This window comes from Odocoileus virginianus, chromosome 10 (genome assembly GCF_023699985.2).
Source record: "Odocoileus virginianus isolate 20LAN1187 ecotype Illinois chromosome 10, Ovbor_1.2, whole genome shotgun sequence".
Classification (NCBI taxonomy): Eukaryota; Metazoa; Chordata; class Mammalia; order Artiodactyla; family Cervidae; genus Odocoileus; species Odocoileus virginianus.
In genome coordinates, this window is record NC_069683.1 from 24234922 (window position 1) to 24260333 (window position 25412).

General features: G+C 48.0%; 1 protein-coding gene across 3 annotated transcripts in view; it reads right to left on the reverse strand.

Annotated features, from left to right (window-relative positions):
* Positions 1 to 260: 260 nt before the first annotated feature.
* The window catches only part of NAT10 (N-acetyltransferase 10), a 39800-nt gene continuing 14648 nt past the window's right edge, over positions 261 to 25412 (reverse strand). For all 3 annotated transcript variants that reach the window (XM_020912239.2, XM_070473194.1, XM_020912242.2), the window contains 20 exons: positions 23313 to 23406; positions 23071 to 23169; positions 18583 to 18719; positions 15982 to 16106; positions 15400 to 15550; positions 15016 to 15112; positions 14019 to 14135; positions 13118 to 13219; positions 12948 to 13022; positions 12290 to 12406; positions 11349 to 11482; positions 11138 to 11186; positions 8250 to 8346; positions 8052 to 8162; positions 6959 to 7131; positions 6328 to 6447; positions 5900 to 5998; positions 5467 to 5540; positions 4696 to 4779; positions 261 to 1079 (listed from right to left, as the gene is read on the reverse strand). In XM_020912239.2, the coding sequence (XP_020767898.1) occupies positions 968 to 1079; positions 4696 to 4779; positions 5467 to 5540; positions 5900 to 5998; positions 6328 to 6447; positions 6959 to 7131; positions 8052 to 8162; positions 8250 to 8346; positions 11138 to 11186; positions 11349 to 11482; positions 12290 to 12406; positions 12948 to 13022; positions 13118 to 13219; positions 14019 to 14135; positions 15016 to 15112; positions 15400 to 15550; positions 15982 to 16106; positions 18583 to 18719; positions 23071 to 23169; positions 23313 to 23406 (2167 nt within the window). In that variant the 3' untranslated portion in view covers positions 261 to 967. The remainder of the gene's footprint in view (positions 1080 to 4695; positions 4780 to 5466; positions 5541 to 5899; positions 5999 to 6327; positions 6448 to 6958; positions 7132 to 8051; positions 8163 to 8249; positions 8347 to 11137; positions 11187 to 11348; positions 11483 to 12289; positions 12407 to 12947; positions 13023 to 13117; positions 13220 to 14018; positions 14136 to 15015; positions 15113 to 15399; positions 15551 to 15981; positions 16107 to 18582; positions 18720 to 23070; positions 23170 to 23312; positions 23407 to 25412) is intronic.

Below are 25412 nucleotides of genomic sequence, written 5' to 3' on the forward strand. Positions count from 1 at the left end.
GGGGACCAAACGACCTGACAGGAGCGAGGGATGAAGAGCGGCCCAGCTGGCTGGCTTCCAGGTGCTGCACCAAGTCCTTCAGTATGACCATAGCGAGCACAGGTCACCACAGTCAATTCTCCCGCGGGCTCCCAGCTCGCTGAGCCCCAGCCACCCCAAGCCCTGATGCCAGCACCCCCAAGTGCATCTGCAGCCAAGACCCAGAAGAAACAGGCAAAGTCAACTCCCATCTAGGTGCAGTCGACAAGCACAGGCCGCCGGTCTTTCTAGGATGTTATTTATTAAAAATAGATTCTCTATCTCCCCTCATCCCTGCTAGCAAAAGGGTCTTTCCCAACATTTTTTTCCCAAATGGATGAAATAACAGGTATTGGGGACTCAGATACTATATCATTCCCTAAATTGAGAAATCAAGCTTTTCTGGGTCACTGCTGGGGAAGGAAGGGTCGGAACATGGCAGTGTGGGTCCCAGCGCTTAAACGTGGCTGACACAGCGGTACAGCTGGACTAGAGCTCCTGGGACTCCAGACTTCAGCGAGCCTGGGCAAGTTCATGACGACAGGCCTTGACGCTCCCCTGGCCACCTCCGGGGTCTCCAGACAGCTGTGTACTTGACGCTCGAGAAGAGACGAGAGCCAGCACGGCTTCGACACGTGCAGGAAGGAATGGAGAAAGCTGGGTGCAAACTGAAATATGAACGTATGGGAAAGGCAGGCCTGGACGGGGGGAGGAGAGACAGGCCCGGATGTGTGCCAAGCGTCGAGTTCTAAGCAGACCCCCTCGGAAGTGACTCTGCCTTGAGCCACGCTCAGCCCATAGATGGAATTCCTGGCCAGCTTCTGGGTTTCCTGGGGACTCCTGTTGCTTTTAATAGTCCAGTCAGCTGCCACTCAGTCCCGCCAGAGTCAGTCCCGAAAGTCAGGGTATTTCCTTACGAGTCAGCTGCTGACGCCCAAGTGTCTCTCCACTATTTCTTCCGCTTCAGTTTCATATCTTTTTTGTTCTTCATATCTCTGTTTTTCTTCAACTTTTTGTTCTGTTTGGGTTCTTGTTTGGCCTCCAGCTTCCTTTTCTTGTCACTGGAAAAGAAAAAACAAAAGTCGAAAGAAAAACACGCTGGATCTGTTACCCCTTTCAGATTGCTCCGCTTTGTCTGAAAAAGGGTTTCCATCCTCTGAAACTTGATGTAAGAATGTGCAATTACACAGACATGGTCTCTGTAGGCCTACAGGGCACTGTGCTGGGGGCTGAGGACACAACATACCAACCCAGTTCCCGCCCTGACCAAGCTCTTAGTCTGTGGAGAAAAAAAACCTACACCTTAACTCCTGAAATCTGTACATTTCCCTTCCTAAAACTTAAAGAAAAATCCAAGGCATCACAAGAAAAATTCATTCACATCAATTACCACTGAGGATTGCTCTGGAAACCAGACATATTATCCCAGTGACCATGAGGACAGTCGCCAATATAATACAAAGCATGAAATTACCAGAAAAACCATACAGTACTCTTTGATGTGCTGTTATCTTTCCCCTAAGTGAGAAGAAAACCCAAAGGAATAGGGACACACTTCAGCTGGCCACTGGTCCCTCACTGACAGGTTAACATGAGAATAGCTCAGAAATGGCCACCTTCCTTCCATCTTACAGGTTACAAATTTCTCTCCAGTCTCATTCTGCCCTGGAAATAAACACCTCCTTAGAAGGAGAGAGTGAACAATTCTGTCCAGAGATCATTAACATCACCTGAATGAAATGACTGCTAACAAAACAAAGGATGCCTCAATGCATACATAATGACAGTCAGTGTTTTCACCTCCAAAAGCGCAAGCTTTGACGTTAACACTGAACCTTGGACACATGCATAGCTGGATAGTAATGCAGAAGGCTCCTCCAGGCAGTGACAGCCAACCCAAAGGCAGGAGAGGCGGAGCACGGGAACCAGGCTGCCACACACCGGGTGCACAGCCGGCCTGGTTCCAAAGCCACCACAGTCAAGGCGGCAGCCATCAGCAGCCCTGGGCCACATCTGCTTTCTCATCCAAACCAGAAATTAGGACACACTGACAGTGGGCTTTTGCGCCATGACAAGAGATCATCATGAAAACAAGGCCAGCACTGATGGAAACTTCCAGGCAGCGCAGTGACTTATGGAGATGGCAGAAGAGGATATCTGATTTCAGGGGTCTATGGCTCCTAGAGTCACAAGATGGCCTCTTTCCAAATAAAACTCTTCAGGGGATTCTGTTGATGGCAATGTCAACAACTCACCCTCCTCACGAACCCCCAAGCCAGCCCTGGAAGCCTCATCTCCAGGGGCCCAGGGCAGGGGAGGCCTCCCTGTGTCCCCCAGGGAAACTCCAGTGAAGGTTCCAGCTCACGGAACTACTGCCATCCTCAAACATGTGGCTCTGCAGAGAAGTAGCTGGGGCAAAGGTTTATCAAAAAGCAGTCCAGGGAATCCTGGAGTTCCCCAAAATCCCTCCAGGTGGACCCCACCCCAAAGTCAAAACTATTTCCAAAACAATCCTAATACATAATTTGCCTTTTCTACTTTCATTCTCTCCCAATTGTTCTATTCTCCAGAAGCTACAAGCCGTGTGATAGCACAGCAGACTGAAGGCAGCAGCAGACAGGAGAATCCAGCTGCCTCCTAGTTTCCCAGATATTAAAGAGATTTGGAAAAACAAATGTAAAACATTCCCACTCTTCTCACTAAAATTTTTATGAAAAGTTATTTTTAAAAACCCATAATGAGTCCATGACTGTTAATTTTGAATGAGAAAATATTTTTTTGTAAACTTCTGAGTATTTCATTTCTAAAATGGGAAATATTGATAGATACAACCAACATGCACAAAAGCCACTTGGGGTCCACAACCCAAAACGTTGAGAATCACTGACTTAGAGGAAGGAGAGGACAGCAGGTGAACTATGGGCTTCGCAGTGGACAGACCTGGTCCTGATTCTGGCCGTGGCTCTTACTAGCTATATGCTTCTTGGGAAGTCATCTAACACCTGAGAGCACCTTGGTTATTACTTCATCTTTAAAGCAGTGACAGAACCATAAAACTCCTAGAAGAGAACACGGGCAAAACACTGTGACAAATATCATATCATACCAATGTTTTTTAGGTTAGTCTCCCAAGTAGAAATAAAAACAAAAATAAATAAATGGGATCTAATCACACTTACAAGCTTTTGCACAGCAAAGGAAACCATAAACAAAAAGAAACCTACAGAATGGGAAAAAACATTTGCAAATGATGTGATGAACCAGGGCTTAGTTTCCAAAATACATAAACAGTTCATATAGCTCAATATTAAAAAAAAAAAATCAAAAAATAGGCAGAAAACCTAAAGAGACCTTTCTCCAAAGAAGACATACAAATGGCCAACAGGCACATGCAAGTATGCCCAACATTGCTAAGTATTAGAGAAACACAAATCAGAAGTGCAGTGAAGTACCACCTCCAGCTTGTCAGAATGGCCATTGTTAAAAAGTCTACAATTAACAAATGCCAGAGTGAATGTGGAGAAGAGAGAACCCTCCTACACTGCTGGTGGGAATGTAAGTTAGTGCAGTCAATATGGAAAACAGAGGATGAGATGACTGGATGGCATCACAGAGTCAATGGACATGAATTTGAGCAAACTCCAAGAGATAACGAGAGACAGGGAAGGCTAGAGTGCTGCAGTCCATGGGGTCGCAAAAAGATGAACTGAACAACTATGATCCAGCAATCCCACTCCTGGGTATATATCTAGACAAAACTATAATTCAAAAACATATATGCACCCCTATGTACACAGCAGCACTATTCACAACAGCTAAGATATGGAAGCAACCTAAATGCCCAGGGATGAATGGATAAAGAAGCTGGGGTACATATATACAATGAAATAAAACTCAGCCATAGAGAGAATGAAATAATGGCATTTGCAGCAACATGGATGTAACTAGAGATCATCATACTAAGTGAAATAAGTCAGAAGGAGAACGACAGGTACCATATGACATCACTGATATCTGGAATCTAAAATGTGACACAAATGAACCTCTCTATGAAACAGAATCACAGAAATAGAGAACAGACTTGTGGCTGCCGAGGGGGAGGGAGGCAGGAGAGGGATGGAATGGGGTCTGGGATGAGCAGATGCAAACTGGTGTATACAGAATGGATCAACAAGTTCCTACTGTATAGCACAGGGAACTCCATTCAACATCCTGTGATAAACCACAATGGAAGAGAATATGAAAACGTATATATATGTGTGTGTGTGTGTATAACTGAGTCACTTCACTGCGGTACAGCAATACTGTAAGTCAGTTACACTACACTGTAAATCAATTACACTTCAATAAAAGAAAAGCAGTGACGTAAGAAAAAAGCCACCTCTGCTGTCCTGAGCATGACGGGAAAGCTTCATGAAAGCTCCCAGCAGTGCTCAGTCAGCAGCAACTCCAGGGCTGTGCAAGCCCCGCTCCCTGACATGTCTGAGAAAACGAGGGACGCAGAGATCCAAGCATCCCACTGACCAGTAGGAGATATGATACAAAAGTAACAACCCTCAAAGGAGAGGACAGGACTCCTCAAAGTACCTGCTTCAGCCTCACTTCCCCAGTGAAAGCCACTAAGGAAGCAGAGAGAAGGCCAGAAGCCTCCCCTCCTGGTGCACGCCGGGCCCTCACCTTTTCAGGCTGACGATCGAGGCATTCTGCCCAGCTTTGTTCAAAACTTCACTCCATTCTTCATCGTCCCCACGGATTACATATCTAAAAAAATTAAAAAGGAAGAAAAGACAGCTTAAAAGAAAGTAAGAGGGTGGTGACGTTCTCATCCCACACGTCCTGCCATGAAAGCCAGGCTGAGGTACGCCAGCATCTATCTGTACATCAGAGAGCAGGGGATGGGAACGTCACCGGGGCAAACAGGGCCAGCAGGGGTCGTGGGCACAGAGGGCAGCCGCCCGGCTTCTCCCACCTGACTCGCCAACCGCCCAAGAGAAGCCACCAAATTCTGGAGCATTATTCACAGTCTACGGGGCAGGCACCACCACTGTAGCTGAAGCTCGAAAAGGACTGTAACTTCCAGGGCACAGAAGATTGGAGAGCAAGGGAGTTTTGCTGGAATGTTGGCAATAGAACCCTTTCTTCAAATTCACATCAAAAGCCAAGTATTAAAAAGTAGTCACTCAAAGTGGGTGCTCACAGATCAGCAGCCCCCTCCCCTGAGGGGCCTGGGACACAACACCATCTGCAAGTCATGACTTACAAAGTGGCAGAGCAGATGTAGGGAAAACAAATCCTTCAAAATTATGCAAACAGTGAATGGGGAGGTTTTTAGCTGTTAGTGCTTCTAAGAACAATCCCATGAAACACAGCTTCCGGGGCACCCAGGACGTGAATCAGAGGAAACGAGCAGAGTCTCTGTGCTTCCCGCAAGCAGCCGAGGGGCCTTACTGAGAGAGGTCCATGTCCTTCAGCTTCCCCACTTCTTTCCTGTGTTTCTCCTGAAACTCCTTGGCCGCTTCGTCCTGTGGTCAGAATTGGGCAGGGGACAAATCAGACAGAGGTGAGGGGGAAGAACACCGTCACAACCACCAGCAGACCTCTCCTTCACCACGCTCACCACCTCCCACACCTACAGAGGAAGCTCTTATTAAAGTGTATACGAACATAAAATATGCCGTCTGAAAAATCTAAAAGGACAAACAAGTATTGTAACAGCAGTTGCCTGGCTGCCGGCTCACACACACACTCAGTGGAAGGCCTCGTCCTGGGCCGGGAGCACACGCAAAGGCAGGGAAAGGTGGGGAGTGCACTCCTCACACCCCTAGGACCCCAGCGCCGAGAGCTTTTCCTCCAGGGCAGAGAAGACGTTTGGTGTTTGTACCAGGTCGTCACTCAACGTCTTCATTGTGGGCTCCATAAGCACATCCTTCACTGCCACCATCTGCTCCTCGATGGCCTTCTCCTGCACTTCATTAAACAGCTACAAAAGATCAAGGTCGAGAAGCAGAAGATGAAGGAGCAGCCGAGACCCAACCACTCATTACTAAATCATTTAGCACACACTCCGCGTGGTTTAGGAGGCCACGCACTCATTGTGGGAGCAGGAAAACAGACTGGAGACAAGTCACACTTCAATCAGGGGTGCCTCTGGGAGAGAATGTTACAGCTGAAGCCCCCCATTTCTCTGTGTGTGTGTGTGTGTGTGAGAGAGAGAGAGAGAGAGGATCTGAGGCAATCAGAACCAAATGTCAACATTTCTGCATCTTTGGGCAGAAAACAGGCCAAAACCCTGCCCTCGGCTGAGGTTACCTTCACAACCTTGCGGATGATCCGGTTGAAAAGTCCCATCAATTGGCCTGAGGGCAGCTCGATCTCCTTTTCCAGCTGGTCCACAGACTTGTGCTGCAGGCCGATCCCCAAGAGAAGAGCCTGGGGGACAGGAAATCTGTTGGGAGTGGCTGCCAGGACAGGCTTTTATCCATTAAAATGGCACCGAGAACCAGAGTTACTCTCCCTTGGTCAAAACATCGACTGGCACTACCGGGAAATCTTCCCGCTCATCCACCAGGAAGCACGCCTTCCTCCTGAAATCCCCAGACTAACTTCTTATCCCAGCAAACAGCCGTTTCACAGCTGTGTTACAGTACAGAGTGCTCTTGGACCTCTGATAAGCAGAATCGAGGCACGTGGTGGGGTGGGAATATGGGTTCAGACAGCAGCTCTTCTTCTAACTGTTTTGCCGGGCGCATGGCTCGACTGGAGAGCCCAAGGGTCCCCAACCTGCAAAAGGGGACCTCTACCCCCTCATCAGAACCATGAAGTAGTAAATGCTATCAGAACCACAAAGAACTAAATCCTCAAAGTTATGTCATAGCAGCCTACCAACTCCCAGCATATAAACTGCTCCACAAAACCAGCACACGAGCAGCAGGTAACCTACCGACTGGGCCGCAGACAGGGCCAGGTCCCCCAGCTGGTTCAGGAAATACAGCCGGGAGATGGCCGGGATCATGTCCATGATGAGGTGATAGTCGACCATGTTCCGTGAATACATCTCCAGCCTCTTCAGGTCGTAGGGGAGGAAGAGTGCTTCCAGCTCCTCCCGGCGTAGGGCTGGACATGCGACAGAGCCAGACGGGTCAGGTCAGCCAGACACCCCTGCCAGAATTCCCACATGGCACGCACAAGGGTCCCCAGGTGGCACCCAGCAGCTGTTCCTCCACCAGCCTTCAGCCAGAGCAGGGGAGGACCACCTGAAAGTGCCTGCCCACCCATTCAACACCCCGCCTCGGGCAGCCCCGACCTCCTTATGCAGAGGGGAGGCAGCTCGGACCGTGTGATGGGGGCAGGTGGTGTGTGACCCTCCTGTTGGCGTGGGACTGAGCATCAATGCCCTGGGTTAGAGGACCCCAGCATTTTCCCCACTCTGTCACTTCTCCTCAGGACCCAGCTTCACAGGCAGCACACACGCTCACCCCTAGCTCCAGAAACAGATTTTTCCACCCAAATATAATTGATCCCCAAAGAGACACACATTCACATAACAACCAACAGGGAGAAAACCCCCACAGCTGTTAGCACTAATGATCCCTTACACCTTTTTTATATTTTAAGTATTCAAACAGAATCTGTGTGCCCAGAGCACTTCTATGTGTTGGCTACAGAAGGTTGGCAGCAGATTCTTATTACAATTTCATGACTGAGGAAATAGAGCCTCAGAATTGAGCTAGTTGCCCTAGCTCATGGGATTTAGAACAGGTTCCAGAACTGACTAGCTGCAGGCCTTACATATGTCTCTGAAGCCAAGTCACACGCGCCTCTAGTCCTATCGTCAGGATGACAGGCACAGCGCGTGATGGACGCCCTGGGATGGGGCAGGGACTGCTGAGCAGAGGTGGAGGCGGGGGATACAGGCCTGCAGCTGGTCCCTCCATGTCTAGTCTAGCCCGCCTCCTGGACCACACGCCAGCCTCCCATATGTTTTGCACGACCAAGCCCTGCCAGCCCACCGGTCCGCCACCCAGACAGCTCACCCGGCTGCACGGGTTTCCCGATGTTTCTGTTCTGAAGGATGTTCAGAGCCAGGGGAGGAGAGAAGGTGCTGAACTGGTAAGACAGCAGGGCTAGGAACCGCCTTCGGAAATCTGCGGGTCCAACCAGATGGAGTCAGGGGTCTGCAGGACCCGGGGCCTGTCACCTGGCTGCCCCCCACGTTCACTCCCCATATTCACCTTTCCAAAAGGCGGAGAGCCAGGCGCCCTGGTCGGCCTCCTCCTCGTCCACCAGCGTCTTCAGCATGATGCATGAGTGCTCTCCAGTCAGGTCATTCTGGGGAACACAGACCCCTGACTAGCACCAAGGCCCCCTTTTATGAAGTCCCTGTCAATGCTCACGGGTAAGCATGCTCTACGGACCCTCGCTTCCTCCCCAGAGAGAGGGGCGGCCTCGCCCTCATTCTTGCAGGGCCCACTGCCTACACAACAGCTTCCAGACGCTACTCTGTCCTGGTGGCCCCCGCGATGGAGCAAAGCTGCTCGAACCTTCAGAGCACGCCTTCTGCTGTGAGCCCCTGGCTCACGCCAGGTCAAACTATGAGCCGAGAGGCATTACAACTTAACCACCACATGACCGAATCAACATGTTTTGGGCGCTCACAGCTAAGACTCCATGGCCAGAAAATAGCATGGTGGGGGTTCTCATGTTGGCCACAGGTTCACAAGGGCAGGCTCCTTTAGGTTCTAAAACAGTGACCACAGGTTTTAAAATTTTTTACTAGATGACAACCACACAGCCCAACACCATAAAAGTATCTAACGGATTTCAACTGAAGGGTGTTCAAGTAACAAAATGCCACCAAGTCACAAGCAAGCAGTGCACGGTACCAGAACACAGGGACACACGCGGTCTGTGCTGAGCTCACTGGCTCCAGCATGCTCCCTGCAGTCGACGGCCAAGGCCACACCCCGGGCTCGACCAGCCTCGCTGATGAGGACCAGCCCCTCCACAGCCGCTCCCGCCCCGTGGAAACAGCCACACACCCACTGGTCCTCACCAGTCCAGCTTTGAGCTCTCAAATGGGCATCTCCCTTGGATATTGACCCTGAGTTCTCTAAAACCACACCTCCGACACTCCCTCTAAGCTGCTGGCATCCCCTCTCCGGTGAACCAGAGCGCTCAGGAGAACGTCACCCTCCCGGCACGACCTCCAGCTGCCGCCCAACGCCCTCTGCGCCCACACTCTTCGCTGCCCTCCAGCTGTGGGGGATGCGCTGGCCACCTCTCCTGCCCTCCGGCCTCTTCTGGGCCTGCAGTCCCGTCATCAGCCCCCCTCACCTGTCTCTGCACAACCTCTGCAGGACCACAGCCTGCAGCCGACGAGCATGTTCTGGAATCTCCCAGCTGACGAGCCCACCCCAACTCCAATCTCCCTGCAGCAACCTATTCCTCTGGCCCCTCTGCCTCGTGCAGGAACCACCTATTCGGTCTATGTCCTCATCTCCCTTTCTCCCCTGTCAGGGTGACCCCTCCACAGAAGCCACGTTCACTCCAATCACCAGTGCCAGAGTCCATAAGTCAACTGTCCTCAACTTATTCATTCTCTTGAAGGCAACGACTCCCCTTCTTTAAACCACAGACCCTGCCCTTCTCCTACAGATCACAGCTATTCCTCCTCAGCCCCCCACCTTGCTGTATTTTCCGACTCATTCCTCTAAATGCTGGAACATCCAAGGACTCACCTTTATTCCCAGCCCCTACTTTCAACAGCTTTAAAAACTTATTCACTGAACAAAAGTATTTACTGAACACATGCTATACACAGCAGATGTTATTAAGTGCTGAGGTTACAGCTGTGAAGAAGACAGACAGTGACCCGCTCCAAAATCCTTTACCCCAGGAATATATTCCATTAAGAGAAAGCTGATGACTCTTAAATCTGTCTCCAGGCCCAGCCTCTTCTTCAAATTCCAGATTCCTGTGGTCAACTGCCTACTCCCTACTTCCACTTGGAGGTCTTATTAGACCCCAAAACAGTTCCCACTTCCACCTCCAAACCTGGTCCTCCCCACTGAGTCTTATTCTCAGCGAACAGCACCTCTAACACCCAGTCTCTCAAGCCAAAAATCAAAGAACTACCCTCAAGCCTTCTATTCACTCATCCTCCACATCTCCACCCTTCAACTCAGTTCACCTTCCGAACACCCCTGGCATCCGGCCCCTTCTCTCCCCTCACTATGTCCCCCCGAGTCATGCCACCCCTTCTCATCCGCTTATCTCCCCCCCTCGACTGTGGTCCACTGTCCACATGGCAGCCCCAGAACCTTCCCACTAACCCCTCCCTCCACTGGAGCAGGGAGCTGCCCTACCACGAACCAGCACCCTTTCAAGAGTCCTCCAGCCACACCAGCCTTTCATCTCCTTCAAATCACCGACATTCTTTCCACCTCAGGTCCTCACATTTGCTGTGCCCTCTGCTTGGAAATGCTCTTTTCTGTGGGCAGGACTGTCACATGACCAGTCCACTCTGACCGTTCAGGCTGCAGTTTGAAACGTCACCCCCAGAAGCCTGACCACTCATCACACCACCACTATCTAAGCATTTCTTGTTTGCTCACTTTTTGCTGCCTATTTCTACTCATTAGAAAACAAGCTTTCCTTATCTTACTCACTGCCTGATTCACTGCAGGTGCTGAATATTTTTTCTGATGACCTGACTCACTAGCTCTCTCACCTTCCACTTTACTCTATACTGCTCTGCTGACCACACAATCACATTCCTCCTTCAGATACCAACTTACCGCAAGCACTGCTGAAACCACTTTCCTTCCTATTTTTTAAAAAGTAAAAATTCGAGAAGGCCCCCAGTGACAGGATTCCAGAACCAGGGGAACAAGTCCAAGTGCACCTCTGCCATCTCAATCAAGCACAAAGCCGCTAGACTGCCTGGGGGCCGGTGGGGTCGAGGGATGAGTGTGACCACGTGGCGTCTCAGTGAGGCTGGCTGCCCTGGGGGCCATCAGAGCAAACCTCCCGGCAGCACAGGGACGCCTGCTCAGAGTGGAGCCGGCTCTGCAAGGACACACCCGTCACCAGCCCCTCCTCTGCCACGCGCCTCACTCACCGGGGTCTGGCGCAGATAAACAGGAACAAAACCAGCTCGTTTCCAGAACCTGCAAAGACACGGAGAGCAGGTCCCCATGTGTGCCTTCGGGGAGCGGCTGACATACAAGGCTGGGAAGGACCACGGGGAGTCTCAGATGGCTGTCGCCCCAAGACAGACACAGCCCACAGAACGTGAGGTCTCAGGACACCAGGGCCCAGCGGACCCTTACTTGAGGAGCCTGGGGGTCAAGCCGTAGGACACCCCCAGGTAGTCCAGGCGTTCAGCAGGCCTCTCGTTCAGCTTGAGAAGTAAGGGAGGCAGGTCCTTCCGGGGAGTGACGACTTCTTCCAGCAAGCTGACGGCCTGGAGGACGCCAGGGGAGGGCATGTCCACCCAGCAGAGGAAGAGGAAGGTTAGCAACATTCCCAAGCACCCCAGCCACGCCAGGCTCTGGACGAACACAGCAAAAACTAGGGCAAGTTTCTAGGTTTGTTCCCATGGTTTTGAAAATGAAAACACACCGCTAAGCCCAGTGATCATTCCTGGAATCACACTCCTCAGAACCCAGAATTCAGGAAATAGCCACATGTTTAGAAACACTGAACACATGTACAAAGAGACAGAGGCAAGGTTCTAAAGATAAGCTGAAGATGCAGGTCTGCCACCGGATGGCTCCAGTGTCTTGGGAAGTGACAAACCTCTGAGCCTGACCTTAAACATAAGCCCTACCTGCCTCCTGAACAGGCACACTGTGAAAAAAAAATCAAATGAACCCATGTGAAAAGCTGTCCCGGTTCCTAGTGTTATATCCAGAAAGACAGAGCCTTCCTGGGTCCGGGTTCAGTAGTGAGGGGAGGAGACTGCAGAGCTGGGGCTTTAAGCTCAAAGGTACAGCAGCATCACCTGGGAGCTCGTTAAGACCCAGATTACTGGGTCCTACCCCAGAGCCTCGATTCAGGGACTGACAGACTTAACACGTCTCCAGGTGAGGCTGATGATGCCGATCCGAGGGCCTCAGTTTAAGTGTTAGCTGGAGAGAGAGAAGCGTCTCCAAAACCAGCTGCCCAGAGTAGCCCAGGCCACGAGACCACTCTTGAGGATGATCCCAAAGACCCAGAGAACAAACCTGGTCTCCCCCAGGAACCGGCAGCCCGGCCAGAAGACGCTTACCTCACTGCTGACGGTGTGGATCTCCCGCGACGTCTCCAGGACCTTCTCCTCAAGACAAGGGAAGCCGCCCTCATAGTATACCTGCAGCAGCTGCAGGGCCCGGCTGCCGTAGCCCATCTGTGAGCACACGAGGGAAACGGGCGTCCCCGGCATCTAAGCACTTCTGCACCCCTGTGCCAAGCCTCACTCTGGCTCACACTGCCCATGGCAAACAGAACCAGTGAAACCCCCCAACAAGGTCAAAGCAGAGACCCTCAAGACCTCGTGTAGCAAGACCCTTGCTCTTGCACCATCCAGCCCACCCATTCGCCACCCAAGTGGTAGGCCGGCCGGCCGCGCTTTCTGGGTCACGTCTCAGCCAGCTCCAAACTGATGACTCTCCAGCTAACTCCTGAGTGGGGACTTCCAAGACAGGCAGTCGTGACAGTAAGTAGATCTGGTTCACCAGCCCTCTGTCCTCACAAAGGGAAGAGCGACTGTATACAACCACCCTGCCTGCCCACCCAGCCCCGGGCAAACTGCCCACAGCACCTGGGTCTGCTACTCCTTGACCAGCTTCCTATTTAAACAACCAAGTACACGTGGCCTAATGAGTGACCAGCAACATGCCTGCAACTAACAACAGCACTCCAGGTTTGAAGGCATGAGGACACATTACCCCTTGATAATCCGGGTGAACAGCAATGCGAACCACCCTTCCACCTGAGAGACTGCCGAAGTCTGGGTCTTGGAACTGTGAGGGAGGCACAAGCCAGTAACTTAACAACAAAAGACAGCCTCCAACATCACCAGCTTACCCCCCGAGACACACCAGGGAAAGCACCTCACCTGTTCTGACACTGTCCATGGAATCAGGTCACCTGAAGCCTTCTTGCCCCGAGACAGGCTGTTCAAGATGGACTGGCGAGAAATCTCCCCCTCGAGGCACACCTGTGGGGAAAGCAGGATGGTGCAGAGAGGCGGGCTCCAGGTAGACCACCCACCCACAGAACCTCACCAGCGCTCTGCCCTTGCTCTGACCAGGCTGCCTGTTTCCACTCCTGCTCACACTTAACCCTGTAACCAACTCATCTGTTTCCAACGAAAGTTTCATTACTATGTCCCATGGGCATCCTGACACTGTCACCTAAGGAGGCAGAATACTGACATCCTCCTGGCCCAGAAAGCAAAACCACACTAGATGAGGGTCTCCACACACGGTGTACATGTGAGCTCATCGATTAAGACTCCAGGAAGGTCACATGGCTCTGTACAGAACTGTGCAAATTCACAATGACTCATGTGTAAACACAGTTAAACACGGTATGTGCATGTAATGAAATACAATTGAAAAAAAAGATTGCCAAATACTATGATCCCATGTTTGTAAAAAAGAAAAACAATAAAGAAATGCATAAATACATGCCAGGCACTAAAAACATGTTTCCAATCTGCCTTTTAATTTTACAAGTACCATGGATTACTTTTGAAATAAAGAAGAAAACAAAGTTCTGTTTCAGGAGCAAAGCCAATTCTGCCTTTCAGCCATCCATGAACAGTGAGGCTTTGGGTGTGTGTCAGGGTGGTGGTTTCTTCTGCGCCCTCACTGCCTACCTGGATACACCCAGTCACTTGGCTCCAGCCCAAGAATCAACAGCTTCTGCTCCGCACTCCCGTTACTGAGCCACTAATTCTTGACTGCCTAAGCGGTTCCCAAATCGACGCCACAAGGACACCTCAGCTACTGTACCTGGATGACAGCAAGCACTTCTGGAAGGGCATTCTGGGTGGGGGGCACAGGAGGCAGGAGGCAGAAGAGATGGTGAGCAGGGGCATCAGAAAGCATCTGGAGGTCGTTGGGAGAGTTCTGTGGAGCACAAACACGGTCAGTGAGGACCACTCCTCATCCCGTCCTTCCTCGAACGGCTACTCCAGAATCATGACCAGAGAACTGCCTTCCCCGAAGCCAAGTGAAGTGCTGAAACCCAGGAAAGCTCATGCCAGCATCTCGGCTGGCCAGCCTGACACTCTCCATAAGGACTTCAGTGGGACGAGCCTCCTATGTTCACTGTCACCTCACCCTGAGCGCTGAGGCTGCAGAGCGGGGGCAGAGAACTGCTTAGTTAGCACTAGGTACCTCACAGCTGGGAAGTGAAGTTCCTCCTGATAAGAGGCTGCTATTTTAGGAAAACCTCTCAGGGCTTCTAATACCAACCCTTCAGCCTTCTATTAAAGGCTATTATTCATAAAAATGCTACCTAGACACATACAAAGTGTCCTTTCCAATGTTCTTTTTAGTTTTTAAGACTTCCAAATATTTTAAATTCTCATTCACTAATCCCTAAAAATAGCCAGGGGTGTAAGGCTGGTCTCAGGTCACAGAGCATCCCCCAGATTACAAGTGCTATGTCATCTCAGCCCATCCATTCAGCCAACTGGCAAGAAATATAAGTACCCCTTTTAAACTGGGCGAAACTTACCACCCTCTCCAGCTACATGCACGGAGCTACATGCAGAAATCCCACACTCCATATACAAAGCTGGAGCCCAAGACAAGCCTGAACAACAATGGGAAATGCAACCCTGAAGTAGGACCCCTGGCCCCTGCCAACATCAGGACATTCTAGTCCCAGTGGAATGGTCACCTGAGCCACTGGGTAACAAAAGATGCAAAAAGTCAAGTAAAAAGGCACAGCCAAGAGCCGGAATTCACTGCTGAAGTCCACTTGAGGGCTGTTTTCAGTTACCTTGTAATGAGAAGCCACGTAGAGAGCCATAAGCCGTTGGAGGAAAACCTCGGAGGCCTTGTGGTAGCAAAAGAGGGTATCTCTATTAACATAGTAGCTGGATTTGAGGTTAAGCAACCAAAACATATCAAAGAGAGCCCTGAACAAGACATGCTAACTACTTCCAAGGACAACCTAGATACGTGGGTTCCCTTAGCCTGGGAAGAGGAGGCCCTGCTTCTAAGCAGAAACGTATTAGGGAAGGAAGAGAAGGAAAATCGAGAACATTCCACCTTCTCCTCTTCCCAGAGCAGCAGCCCATGAAGCAAAGGGCCAGAACCATAGGTTTAACTCTCCCATCATCCCCTCTCCCTTTCATAGAATGAATGGAACCCAGGAGGATACAGCTCACAGGCTTCAGGCAAGGGGCAGCCAGAGACAATCCGGGTGATGTTGAGGCAATCCAGGCATAGCAGGTCGTTCAGCCACTTCTCCACGGCGTCCCCAGGGGCGTATCGGATTGACTCCTGCAGGGAAACCTCATGCAGGGTTCGCACTGTCAGAACACACACAAGACTAAATACGTCTTGTCCAGGAGATCAAGGCAAATGTTCTACTTTATCTCTGTCACGTGGTACCCACATAAATATGGCTTAAGAATTTAAACTGAGTGGTTTTAAATTGTTCCGGTGGATGGTCAACTTGCCTGGACACCAATCCCCAAAGGTCTCACTACGTCAATACAACCAATGCCCCGAGATGGTGACAAACAGGAATCCAGTCACCAGAAAGCCCAGGTTAGCCTGAGGTCTGGTCACTGGTTTGCTGTTCCTCAGAAAAAAGCAACTTCATCTCTTGGAGACTCAGCCTCTCTGCCTGATGGTCAGAAGGTCTGCTATCACCCATGATGTCACGTGGGGAAGGATCCAGTAAGAGTGTGAAGTGCCTTGCTGTGCACTGCAGGCCCATCCAGAGCCCTGGGGGTACCTGATGCCAGCCTGGCCGTCGTCGTGGTCTTGTTCTCAGCAGTGGTGCTGACCTGGCTCTGGGCACTCTGTTGACGGAGCTGCTGAATTAGCTTGAGGGACAGGGACCGGCCAGTGCCCTCGTAGCTAGGAGAAAAAGCAACGGCAGTTAGGCTCGAGGTGCCAAATCACCTCTCCAGGAGGGGACAGAGAAACTACTTTCCTCATCCTGATGAAACTCCAGGTTCCTGCTTGCTGAGAACAGCCCTTCACCTCTGAACTGCCAGCAGGGCATGTGAACGCCCAAAGGAAGCTGGGCTGCATGGTGGCTCAACTCTGAGCCATCCAGGCCTGGGCTCAAGTCCTGGCATGTCTGTTTAGTACCTCTGGGCCAGGAACTCAACCTCTTTTAGCCTCCTCCTCAAAAGGGGATTAGTGTGCACAGCTCACAAGGCTGTACTACGAACTAAAAAACAAAGATGACATGAACAAAGCCTTTAGTATAATGGAAATGGAACAAAGATGAACAGTCGATTAATGAGAGCTGCTATAAGAAGTTGTATGCTTGAAAAATGAACAGAGAGCATTTCCAGTTTGGAAAAAATCAAGATTAAACAAATCCACCATCTAAGTAATTTTTTTCATGACTACTTTCCCTTGAAAGAGGACATAAACTGGAAAATTTTTGTAATTTTCAATTAGAAAAATGAAGAGAGTACCTGAATAGATACTTCTCCAAAGAAAATACACTATGGCCAAAAAGCACATGATAGGATGCCCCACATCAGTCAACTGAAAGGGACATGCAAATGAAGATCACATGAGACATCATTTCATGCTCACTAGGATGGCTATAGTCAAAAAGGACATATAAATGCTAGCAAAGATATGGAGCCCTTACACACTACTGGTGGGAATGTAAAATGGTATTGTTGCTTTGGAAAACAATCTGGCAGTTCTTCAGTTAGAAAGTTACCATTTGACCCACTAATTTAACTTCTAAGTATACCCTCGAGAGCAGAAAAGGTGTCTACACAAAAACCTGCTCATGAATGTTCACAGCAGCACTGTACTAGCCAAAAGAGAAACAACTCAAATGATCATCAACAGACAAATGGAAAAACAAGATGTGCATAAACATGCACAGGAATATTATTTGGCCATGAAAAGGAATGACGTACTGATATAAGCTACATGGAAGAACCTTGCAAACATCATGGTTAGTGAAAGAAGCCAATCACAAAAGACCACATATTCAAAGGTTCCACTTCTATCAAGAGTTCAGACTAGGCAAATCCATAGATATATAAAGCTGACTAGTGATTACCTAGAACTGAGGAAAAGGAAGGATGATAATTAAAGGGCACAGGGTTTCTTTCCGGGAAAATGAAAATGTTCTAAATTGTTGTGATGGCTGCACAACTCTATGAATATACTAAAAATCATTGAATCATACACTTTAAATGAGTAAACTGTATAGTGTGTGCATAATATCTCAATAAAGTTGTTACCAGAAAAGTAAAATACACCTTATTTAACTATTTTCAGTGTAAGGAAAACAGTCAAATAATAAATCTAAAATATAGAATTATTTCTTCAAAATGTGACTTTCATGTAGAAATCAACAATGAAGGCAAGTACACACTGACCTGGGAAGATTTCACAGTATATTCTTTTTTTTTTTTTTCTGGCCACACTGTGTAGTTTGTGGGATCTTGGCTTCTTGACCAGGGATCAAACCCAGGCCACCAGCAGAGGAAGTTCAGATTCCTAACCACTGAACCACCAAGGAATTCCCAGTATATTTTTACATGAAAAAGCAAATGCAAAACATTATGGTAACTATGTTTACGTTCTTATTCAAAGTGAAAAAGTAAAATAAATGTACACCAAAATTCTAACAAGTTATCTCTAGAGAGTCAGATCACCGGATTTCTTTTTGCTTACCTTCCCTTTCTCACTTTTCCATAGCAAACAACCAAATATTTCAAAATTTTAAAAAAGCTCTCGAGTCTGCTTTCTTATGACAATGACACAGTTACTTTAATACTATGTTTTCACATAATTCTAGGGGATGAGACATTGGTGCGTGTGTGTGCTAAATCGCTTTGGTCATGTCCGACTCTTTGTGCCCCTATGGACTGCAGCCCACCAGGCTCCTCTGTCCATGGGATTCTCCAGGCAAGAATACTAGAGTGGGTTGCCACGCCCTCCTCCAGGGAATCTTCCCAGTGCAGGGATCAAACCTAAGTCTCTTATGTCTCCTGCACTGGCAGGCGGGTTCTTTACCACTAGCGGCACCTGGGAAGCCCAAGACACTGGTATTGCCATCCATGTGCTCTCTAGAACCTGGTCAGACCTAGACAGGAGACATTCATCAACTGGGTAATGAAATTCCTCAGTCTGGTGTTGCCTGTTCTGGTGGGCTATAGCTCACACCAGAGGGAGCTGTAGTTTACCATGAAAGGGTAAAGGAGATGGCCAATGAGAGAGTGAAGCGGGCCCAAAGACTCAAACTTTAGGAGTCAGCCCTATCCATGCAGGCCCAGGTCACGTTCACTAAATCCTACCTAACTGGCAACAACTTGTAAAGTGAGCAAGGGCCCCTGCCCCAGGTGCTCACCCATTGATGGTGGACGCCATGAAAACAAGGTAGGGGCCCAGAAGACTCTTCACCAGGGGAAGGGGGATGGCAGCAGCTTCGTCAATCACAACGAGCTCAGCCTGGCCCAGTTTCACAGCATCTGCAGGATGTATGTACTGTGGGAAGGAAAAATGTACATTGTTAGCTTGGCCGCCTAATACCACGGCTGCAATCACTGGTAAGTCACCATAAAGGCCTTCTCTTTCCCCTCTCCCCCCTCCTCTGTCTTCTTTCTCTCATTCTTCCTTCCCTGGTAGGACAAAGCAGGGACAGCTTAGAGTCAGATGCCTGGGTCCTAACAGTTCAACCACTGACTCTGTAGCCCTTCCTCTCAGAGCCTCAGATTCCTCTCCAGAAAATGAAGGAAATACTGATGGCTGCTTGAGAAAAAAATTAGGTAAATTAGGTAAAATTAAGTAAATCTGCACAAATGCTCTGCCTGGGACCTGGCAAGTGACAAGTGATGCCTCCGTTTCCTTTCTCTCCCCTCTTTCTCATGCCTCCCCCAGCCTCACTCTGGCCAGTGGACCAGAGGCAAGCTTGGCCCCAGCAATGGCTAAGTGGAAGACTTCGGGTTTCCCAAGCATCTCCAAAACGCTGTGTCCTGTGTGTCCTGCTTCGACACCGTCAATATAAAGGCCAAGTCTCCCTGCACTAGTGGGGCTGCTTCTAAGACTCATGGTCTTCTTAATGCTCACACATTTCTATTATTAGCTTGTCACAAACTCGCCTCGAACTTGGCTCCCTTATGCGTATAAACAACCTCTTAGTTCCTTTAGGGGTTCCTGCTTTTTTCAAGTTTGCAAAAGACCATGAAGAGGTATTTTACAGGAGAGGAAACCTGAATAGTCAATTAACATAAACAACAGTGTTGAACCTCACTAGTAATTAGCACAATGCTGAAGACAACAAGGAGATCCCACTTCCTATGCATGCGGGCAAAACTTAATTAGCAGTAAAATACCAATGTTTGTGAGGACATGGGGAAACAAGGACTCAAGAAGTGGTGGGGGCAAAGCAATCTATAGATTCAATGCAATCCCTATCAAACTACCAACAGTATTTTTCACAGAACTAGAACAAATAATTTCACAATTTGTATGGAAATACAAAAAACCTCGAATAGCCAAAGTAATCCTGAGAAAGAAGAATGGAACTGGAGGAATCAATCTGCCTGACTTCAGACTCTACTACAAAGCCACAGTCATCAAGACAGTATGGTACTGGCACAAAGACAGAAATATAGATCAATGGAACAGAATAGAAAGCCCAGAGATAAATCCACGAACCTATGGTCACCTTATCTTCGACAAAGGAGGCAAGGATATACAATGGAAAAAAGACAACCTCTTTAACAAGTAGTGCTGGGAAAACTGGTCAACCACCTGTAAAAGAATGAAACTAGAACACTTTCTAACACCATACACAAAAATAAACTCAAAATGGATTAAAGATCTAAATGTCAGACCAGAAACTATAAAACTCCTAGAGGAGAACATAGGTAAAACACTCTCCGACATAAATCACAGCAGGATCCTCTATGACCCACATCCCAGAATTTTAGAAATAAAAGCAAAAATAAACAAATGGGACCTTATGAAACTTAAAAGCTTTTGCACAACAAAGGAAACTATAAGCAAGGTGAAACGACAGCCCTCAGATTGGGAGAAAATAATAGCAAACGAAGCAACAGACAAAGGATTAATCTCAAAAATATACAAGCAACTCCTCCAGCTCAACTCCAGAAAAATAAATGACCCAATCAAGAAATGGGCCAAAGAATTCAACAGACATTTCTCCAAGGAAGACATACAGATGGCTAACAAACACATGAAAAGATGCTCAACATCACTCATTATCAGAGAAATGCAAATCAAAACCACAATGAGGTACCATTATACGCCAGTCAGGATGGCTGCTATCCAAAAGTCTACAAGCAATAAATGCTGGAGAGGGTGTGGAGAAAAGGGAACCCTCTTACACTCTTGGTGGGAATGCAAATTAGTACAGCCACTATGGAAAACAGTGTGGAGATTTCTTAAAAAGCTGGAAATAGAACTGCCATATGACCCAGCAATCCCACTTCTGGGCATACACACCAAGGAAACCAGATCTGAAAGAGACACGTGCACCCCAATGTTCATCGCAGCACTGTTTATAATAGCCAGGACATGGAAACAACCCAGATGCCCATCAGCAGACGAATGGATGAGGAAGCTGTGGTACATATACACCATGGAATATTACTCAGCCATTAAAAAGAATTCATTTGAATCAGTTCTAACGAGACGGATGAAACTGGAGCCCATTATACAGAGCAAAGTAAGCCAGAAAGATAAAGACCATTACAGTATACTAACACATATATATGGACTTTAGAAAGATGGTAACGATAACCCTATATGCAAAACAGAAAAAGAGACTCAGATGTAGAGAACAGACTTGTGGACTCTGGGAGAAGGCGAGGGTGGGATGTTTCAAGAGAACAGCATTGAAACATGTATATTATCTAGGGTGAAACAGATCACCAGCCCAGGTTGGGTGCATGAGACAAGTGCTCGGGCCTGGTGCACTGGGAAGACCCAGAGGGATCGGGTGGAGAGGGAGGTGGAAAAAAAAAAAAGAAGTGGTGGGGGGAAGGTAATTCTGCACAAACACTTGAAAGAATTTGGCAAAATCTGAGAAAGATGGAAATCGATGCATATTCCAAAACCCAACAATTCCAATTCTAGACACATATAAACTGTAATGTACTCACATAGTGCTTAAAAATGAATCAATCAGATCTCAAGTTTCAGTATGGACAAACCCAAAAACAAATGTTGAGTGAAAAAAGGCAAGCTGAAAAAGGACAAGTACAGTATGCTACCATTTATGGATACATAATTATGTAGGGAAATATAAACACATAAATTGGAAGGAGATACACAACCTCAGAGCAGAGTTATCTAAGGGAAGTGACAGAAGGGAACAGATGGGGAAGGGTACAAGAGGGACTTCCACACTGAAGTTTTAGATCTTTAAAACAAAAATATAAATGGCTTTTAAGATATGAAACAAACACAGCAAGCAGCAAAATGCCAGCCTTTTCTTAAGCTTAAGTGCTGGGCACCTCAGTATTATGTTACATTGGTCTCTGCTGTTCTGTAGTTTGAAGTATTTCATTACAAATAAGATTTTGTAACTGTTTTGCAAGAAGTTGAGGGATCAAAGAGGCAGAGACCCCACTCATTTCCAACAGTAGGACAGATGCCCTCAATGGGGCCCCATGTCTTGGATTTTTACAGAGAAGAACTAAACAAGCACCTCATAAAAGCAGCAGACCCCAGAGAGGCGGAGCTGACTTTAAACCTAATATTCTTCTATATCTCAATTTCCAACAAGAAGAGGCCTCAAAGGGACATAAATGTAGCCTCATAAAGTCAGGTCACCTCTTCTGCACTTCAGCTCCAGCCTGGAGACAAAACGACTCTGGTAATACGAGAGGGTCTCTGAAGACAAACCCCAGGAGCGGCGAGGGCTGAGCCATGCATTTCAGGGAAAGGCTTCCCTTCTTTGGTTTGTGTATTCCTCTTAAGTTTCAACAGATCTCTGTATTCTCACTGCCTGCAGCCTGCCCCTCACCCCTATCCCAACACTGGCCTTTCCTCCTTGAAGCTGAGAGAACCAGACCAAAGTAGGAAGAAATTTCAGAAAGAACAGTCTAGAGACTCAGCAAGAAAAGAAATCACAGTCCTTGAGGGAAAAGGCATGAGCACTTAACGTTATTTGTAGCCTAGATCTTCGATGAAAGGTATACCTCTCTGACAGACATATACACAAAGGTCAAGGGTGTAACCTGCCACATCTACCTGGCCCACTTCCCACCCCAGCCCAGCTCCAAAAAATGCTCAACAGACCTACTCCACTAGAGCCCATGGGGCCCCTTCCCTTCTGCCAGCCTGTCATGATTTAACAAAACTGTAGCCTTTGGACAGGTACAGACCATCCAGGCTTACAAGCACAGGAGATTTATAGAGCTTTCAGGGAAACACTGTTTAAAGAGCAAAGTAGGCCACTGACCAAACCACAGATTCAAAGTACATCTCACAAAGACCTTTTCTTCTTTTAAATGGTAAGGTTATTGTTCTAGCTACAGATGCATCATTTCAAAACCTGCTATCACTAAGCAGAATTAGAAATGATGTCAGAGAAAATGATTCCATTTCTCTTAGTTGATTAGCATACTCAGTTTTCAAGGGACAAAGCTACAACTTTTTGATCTGGCTTACATACATTCGTTAGTTTGCTTGAATGTTTTTCTTTAGAAGAGGCTGAAAATATGGAACAGGTTTACCATAAGGCAACAACACTGTCTAAAAGATACATAACTACACATCACATATAACAACTATAAAAGGAGACATCTTAGAACATTTATACACAGCAGGACACTGGTCCCACGGCAGGATTTAGAACAAGCCTCACCTGAATGGTCTGCCTGTGTTCCCGGAACACGTTCACTCTAATCACTGCTTTGTTAAATTCAGGATTGAGAGACTGAATGATCTCATAATCCAGATGCTCCTGACGGGGAAAGAGCCAAACCAATACCAAACGTCAGAAACAAGCTTTCAAAATGAAATATGAAGAAAGTTTGCATTCTACAGACTTCACCTGGATTTATACTCAGCATGGAATCAAAATAAGCTCTTATCCTAACTTCCTACCTGATACTGCAGAGCATCAAATCCTTTAAACACAAATTCAAACAGAGTGTGGAGGTTATCCGGGCTCGGGGAGGTAACAAAGATATTGGAGTACCTGTTGAACAAAAGGAGGATTTTTTTGTTTTTAAGTAATTAGGAAATTGAAGAAATGTTAAGAGAATTTTAAAAAAGAAAATATTTTTGTTTGCCCCTGTTACACAGGTGATAACAAGAGACAGTGGCAGGGGGATAAAAAAGTCAGGACACATGTTTTGAGCAGGAAAAGTAAAACAACTCCAGACCTGAGGGTATTTTTGCTCCCAAACTAATGAAAACAAGTTACCAATTTGAAGGGAGCATGTCCCAGCAATTAGCTACCAGCATCCATGAAAGCACGCTGCTGAGGGCAAAATGCTTTCAAACTGTGGTGCTGGAAAAGACTCCTGAGAGTCCCCTGGACTGCAAGGAGATCCCACCTGTCAGTCCTAAAGGAGCTGAACCCCGAATATGCATGAGAAGGACTGATGCTGAAGCTCCAATATTTTGGCCACCTGATGTGAAGAGCTGACTCACTGGAAAAAGACCCTAATGTTGTGAAAGATTGAAGGCGAAAGGAAAAGGGGGTGAGGATGAAAAGGAAAAGAGGATGAGATGGTTAGAGAGAATCACCGACTCAATGGACAAGAATTTGAGCAAACTCCAGGAGACAGGGGAGGACAGAGAGCTTGGTATGCTGCAGTCCATGAGGTTGCATACAACTTAGTGAGTCAGATACAATTTAGTGACTAAACAATAAGAGGGTGCTCTGGGGACCGCTCCCTCAGTGTCAGAGAGGGCACACGGCTCCCCAGTCCTGTACCCCTGGCCCAAAGAGGGTTTCACTCTCATCACTAGCTATGCAGAGAGGTTTTCAAATCATGAAACCAAAGTGCTCCATGGTGAGCAGGCGAAGGTCACAGTGAACCTCTGAGGGATCCTTGCTCAGTGTAAAGGATGCTAAAGGCAGAGGGCCAAGTGGTACCACTAGAGCAGCCAGAGTAGCAAAGTCAGGAGCTGAGTTCAGTCCCAGCACAGCCAGCACTGACTTGGGGGAACCTTGGGTGAGTCACTGAAACTCCCAGAGCCTGGGTTTATCCACCTATGAAACGCTAACATTGCTCTGAGGAGAACCAAGGAAGATCATGCATACAGGACATGGTAAATCCTACAGTCCATTATTTGTATCTGCGAAGCTGTAAGCACATGCTCTCCTGGCAGCTGCATAAATCTTCTGCCCAGGACAAAAGAATGGCACTCAAAGGCAGCTCCTCAATGCAAACAAGATTTTCTATTGATCAAAATCATTAAAATGACAAACCTGTATTTTTCTCGGTCAGCAAAGCTAGTCATACATAGGATCATCTCCTGAGAGTTTTAAAGTTTCTTACCCCCATTTCTTGACTCTTGTGTGTTTGTTCAACTCTAAATAGTGATCACAAAGGCCTGGTATCTGTGTGCCAGGACACATATGTGTGTACCTTTGGGATCTTGGGATAACAGCATTGTTCTTTCTAGCTGTTGCTGTTTAGTCACTAAGTTGAAGCTGGGAAAGACTGAGGGAAAGATTGAGGGCAGGAGGAGAAGGGGGTGGCGACAGAGGATGAGATGGTTGGATGGCATCATTGACTCAATGGATATGAGTGTGAGCAAACTCTGGGAGGTTGTGAAGGACAGGGAAGCCTGGCATGTTGCAGTCCATGGGGTCGCAGAGAGTTGGACACAACTTAGCGACTGAACAAGAACTGAACAAGTCACTAAGTTGTGTCCAACTCTTTTGTGACCCCATGGACTATAGCCCACCAGGCTCCTCTGGGATTTCCCAGGCAAGAACACTGGAGTGGGTTGCCATTTCCTTCTCCAGGGGCTCTCCCCAACCCAGGGATTGAACCCGCATCTCCCCGCACTGGCAAGCGGATTCGTTACCACTGAGCCGCCAGGGAAACCTGCTCTCTCTAGACAGGTGCTCGAGATCTAGAGAAATCACTCAGAAGCTCGCTCAGACCAGGAGCAGCCTCCCTGACCCCTCATCCTGCACATGGCTCCCACAGAGCTCAGGGTGCCTGAAGACGGGGATCCCCCTTA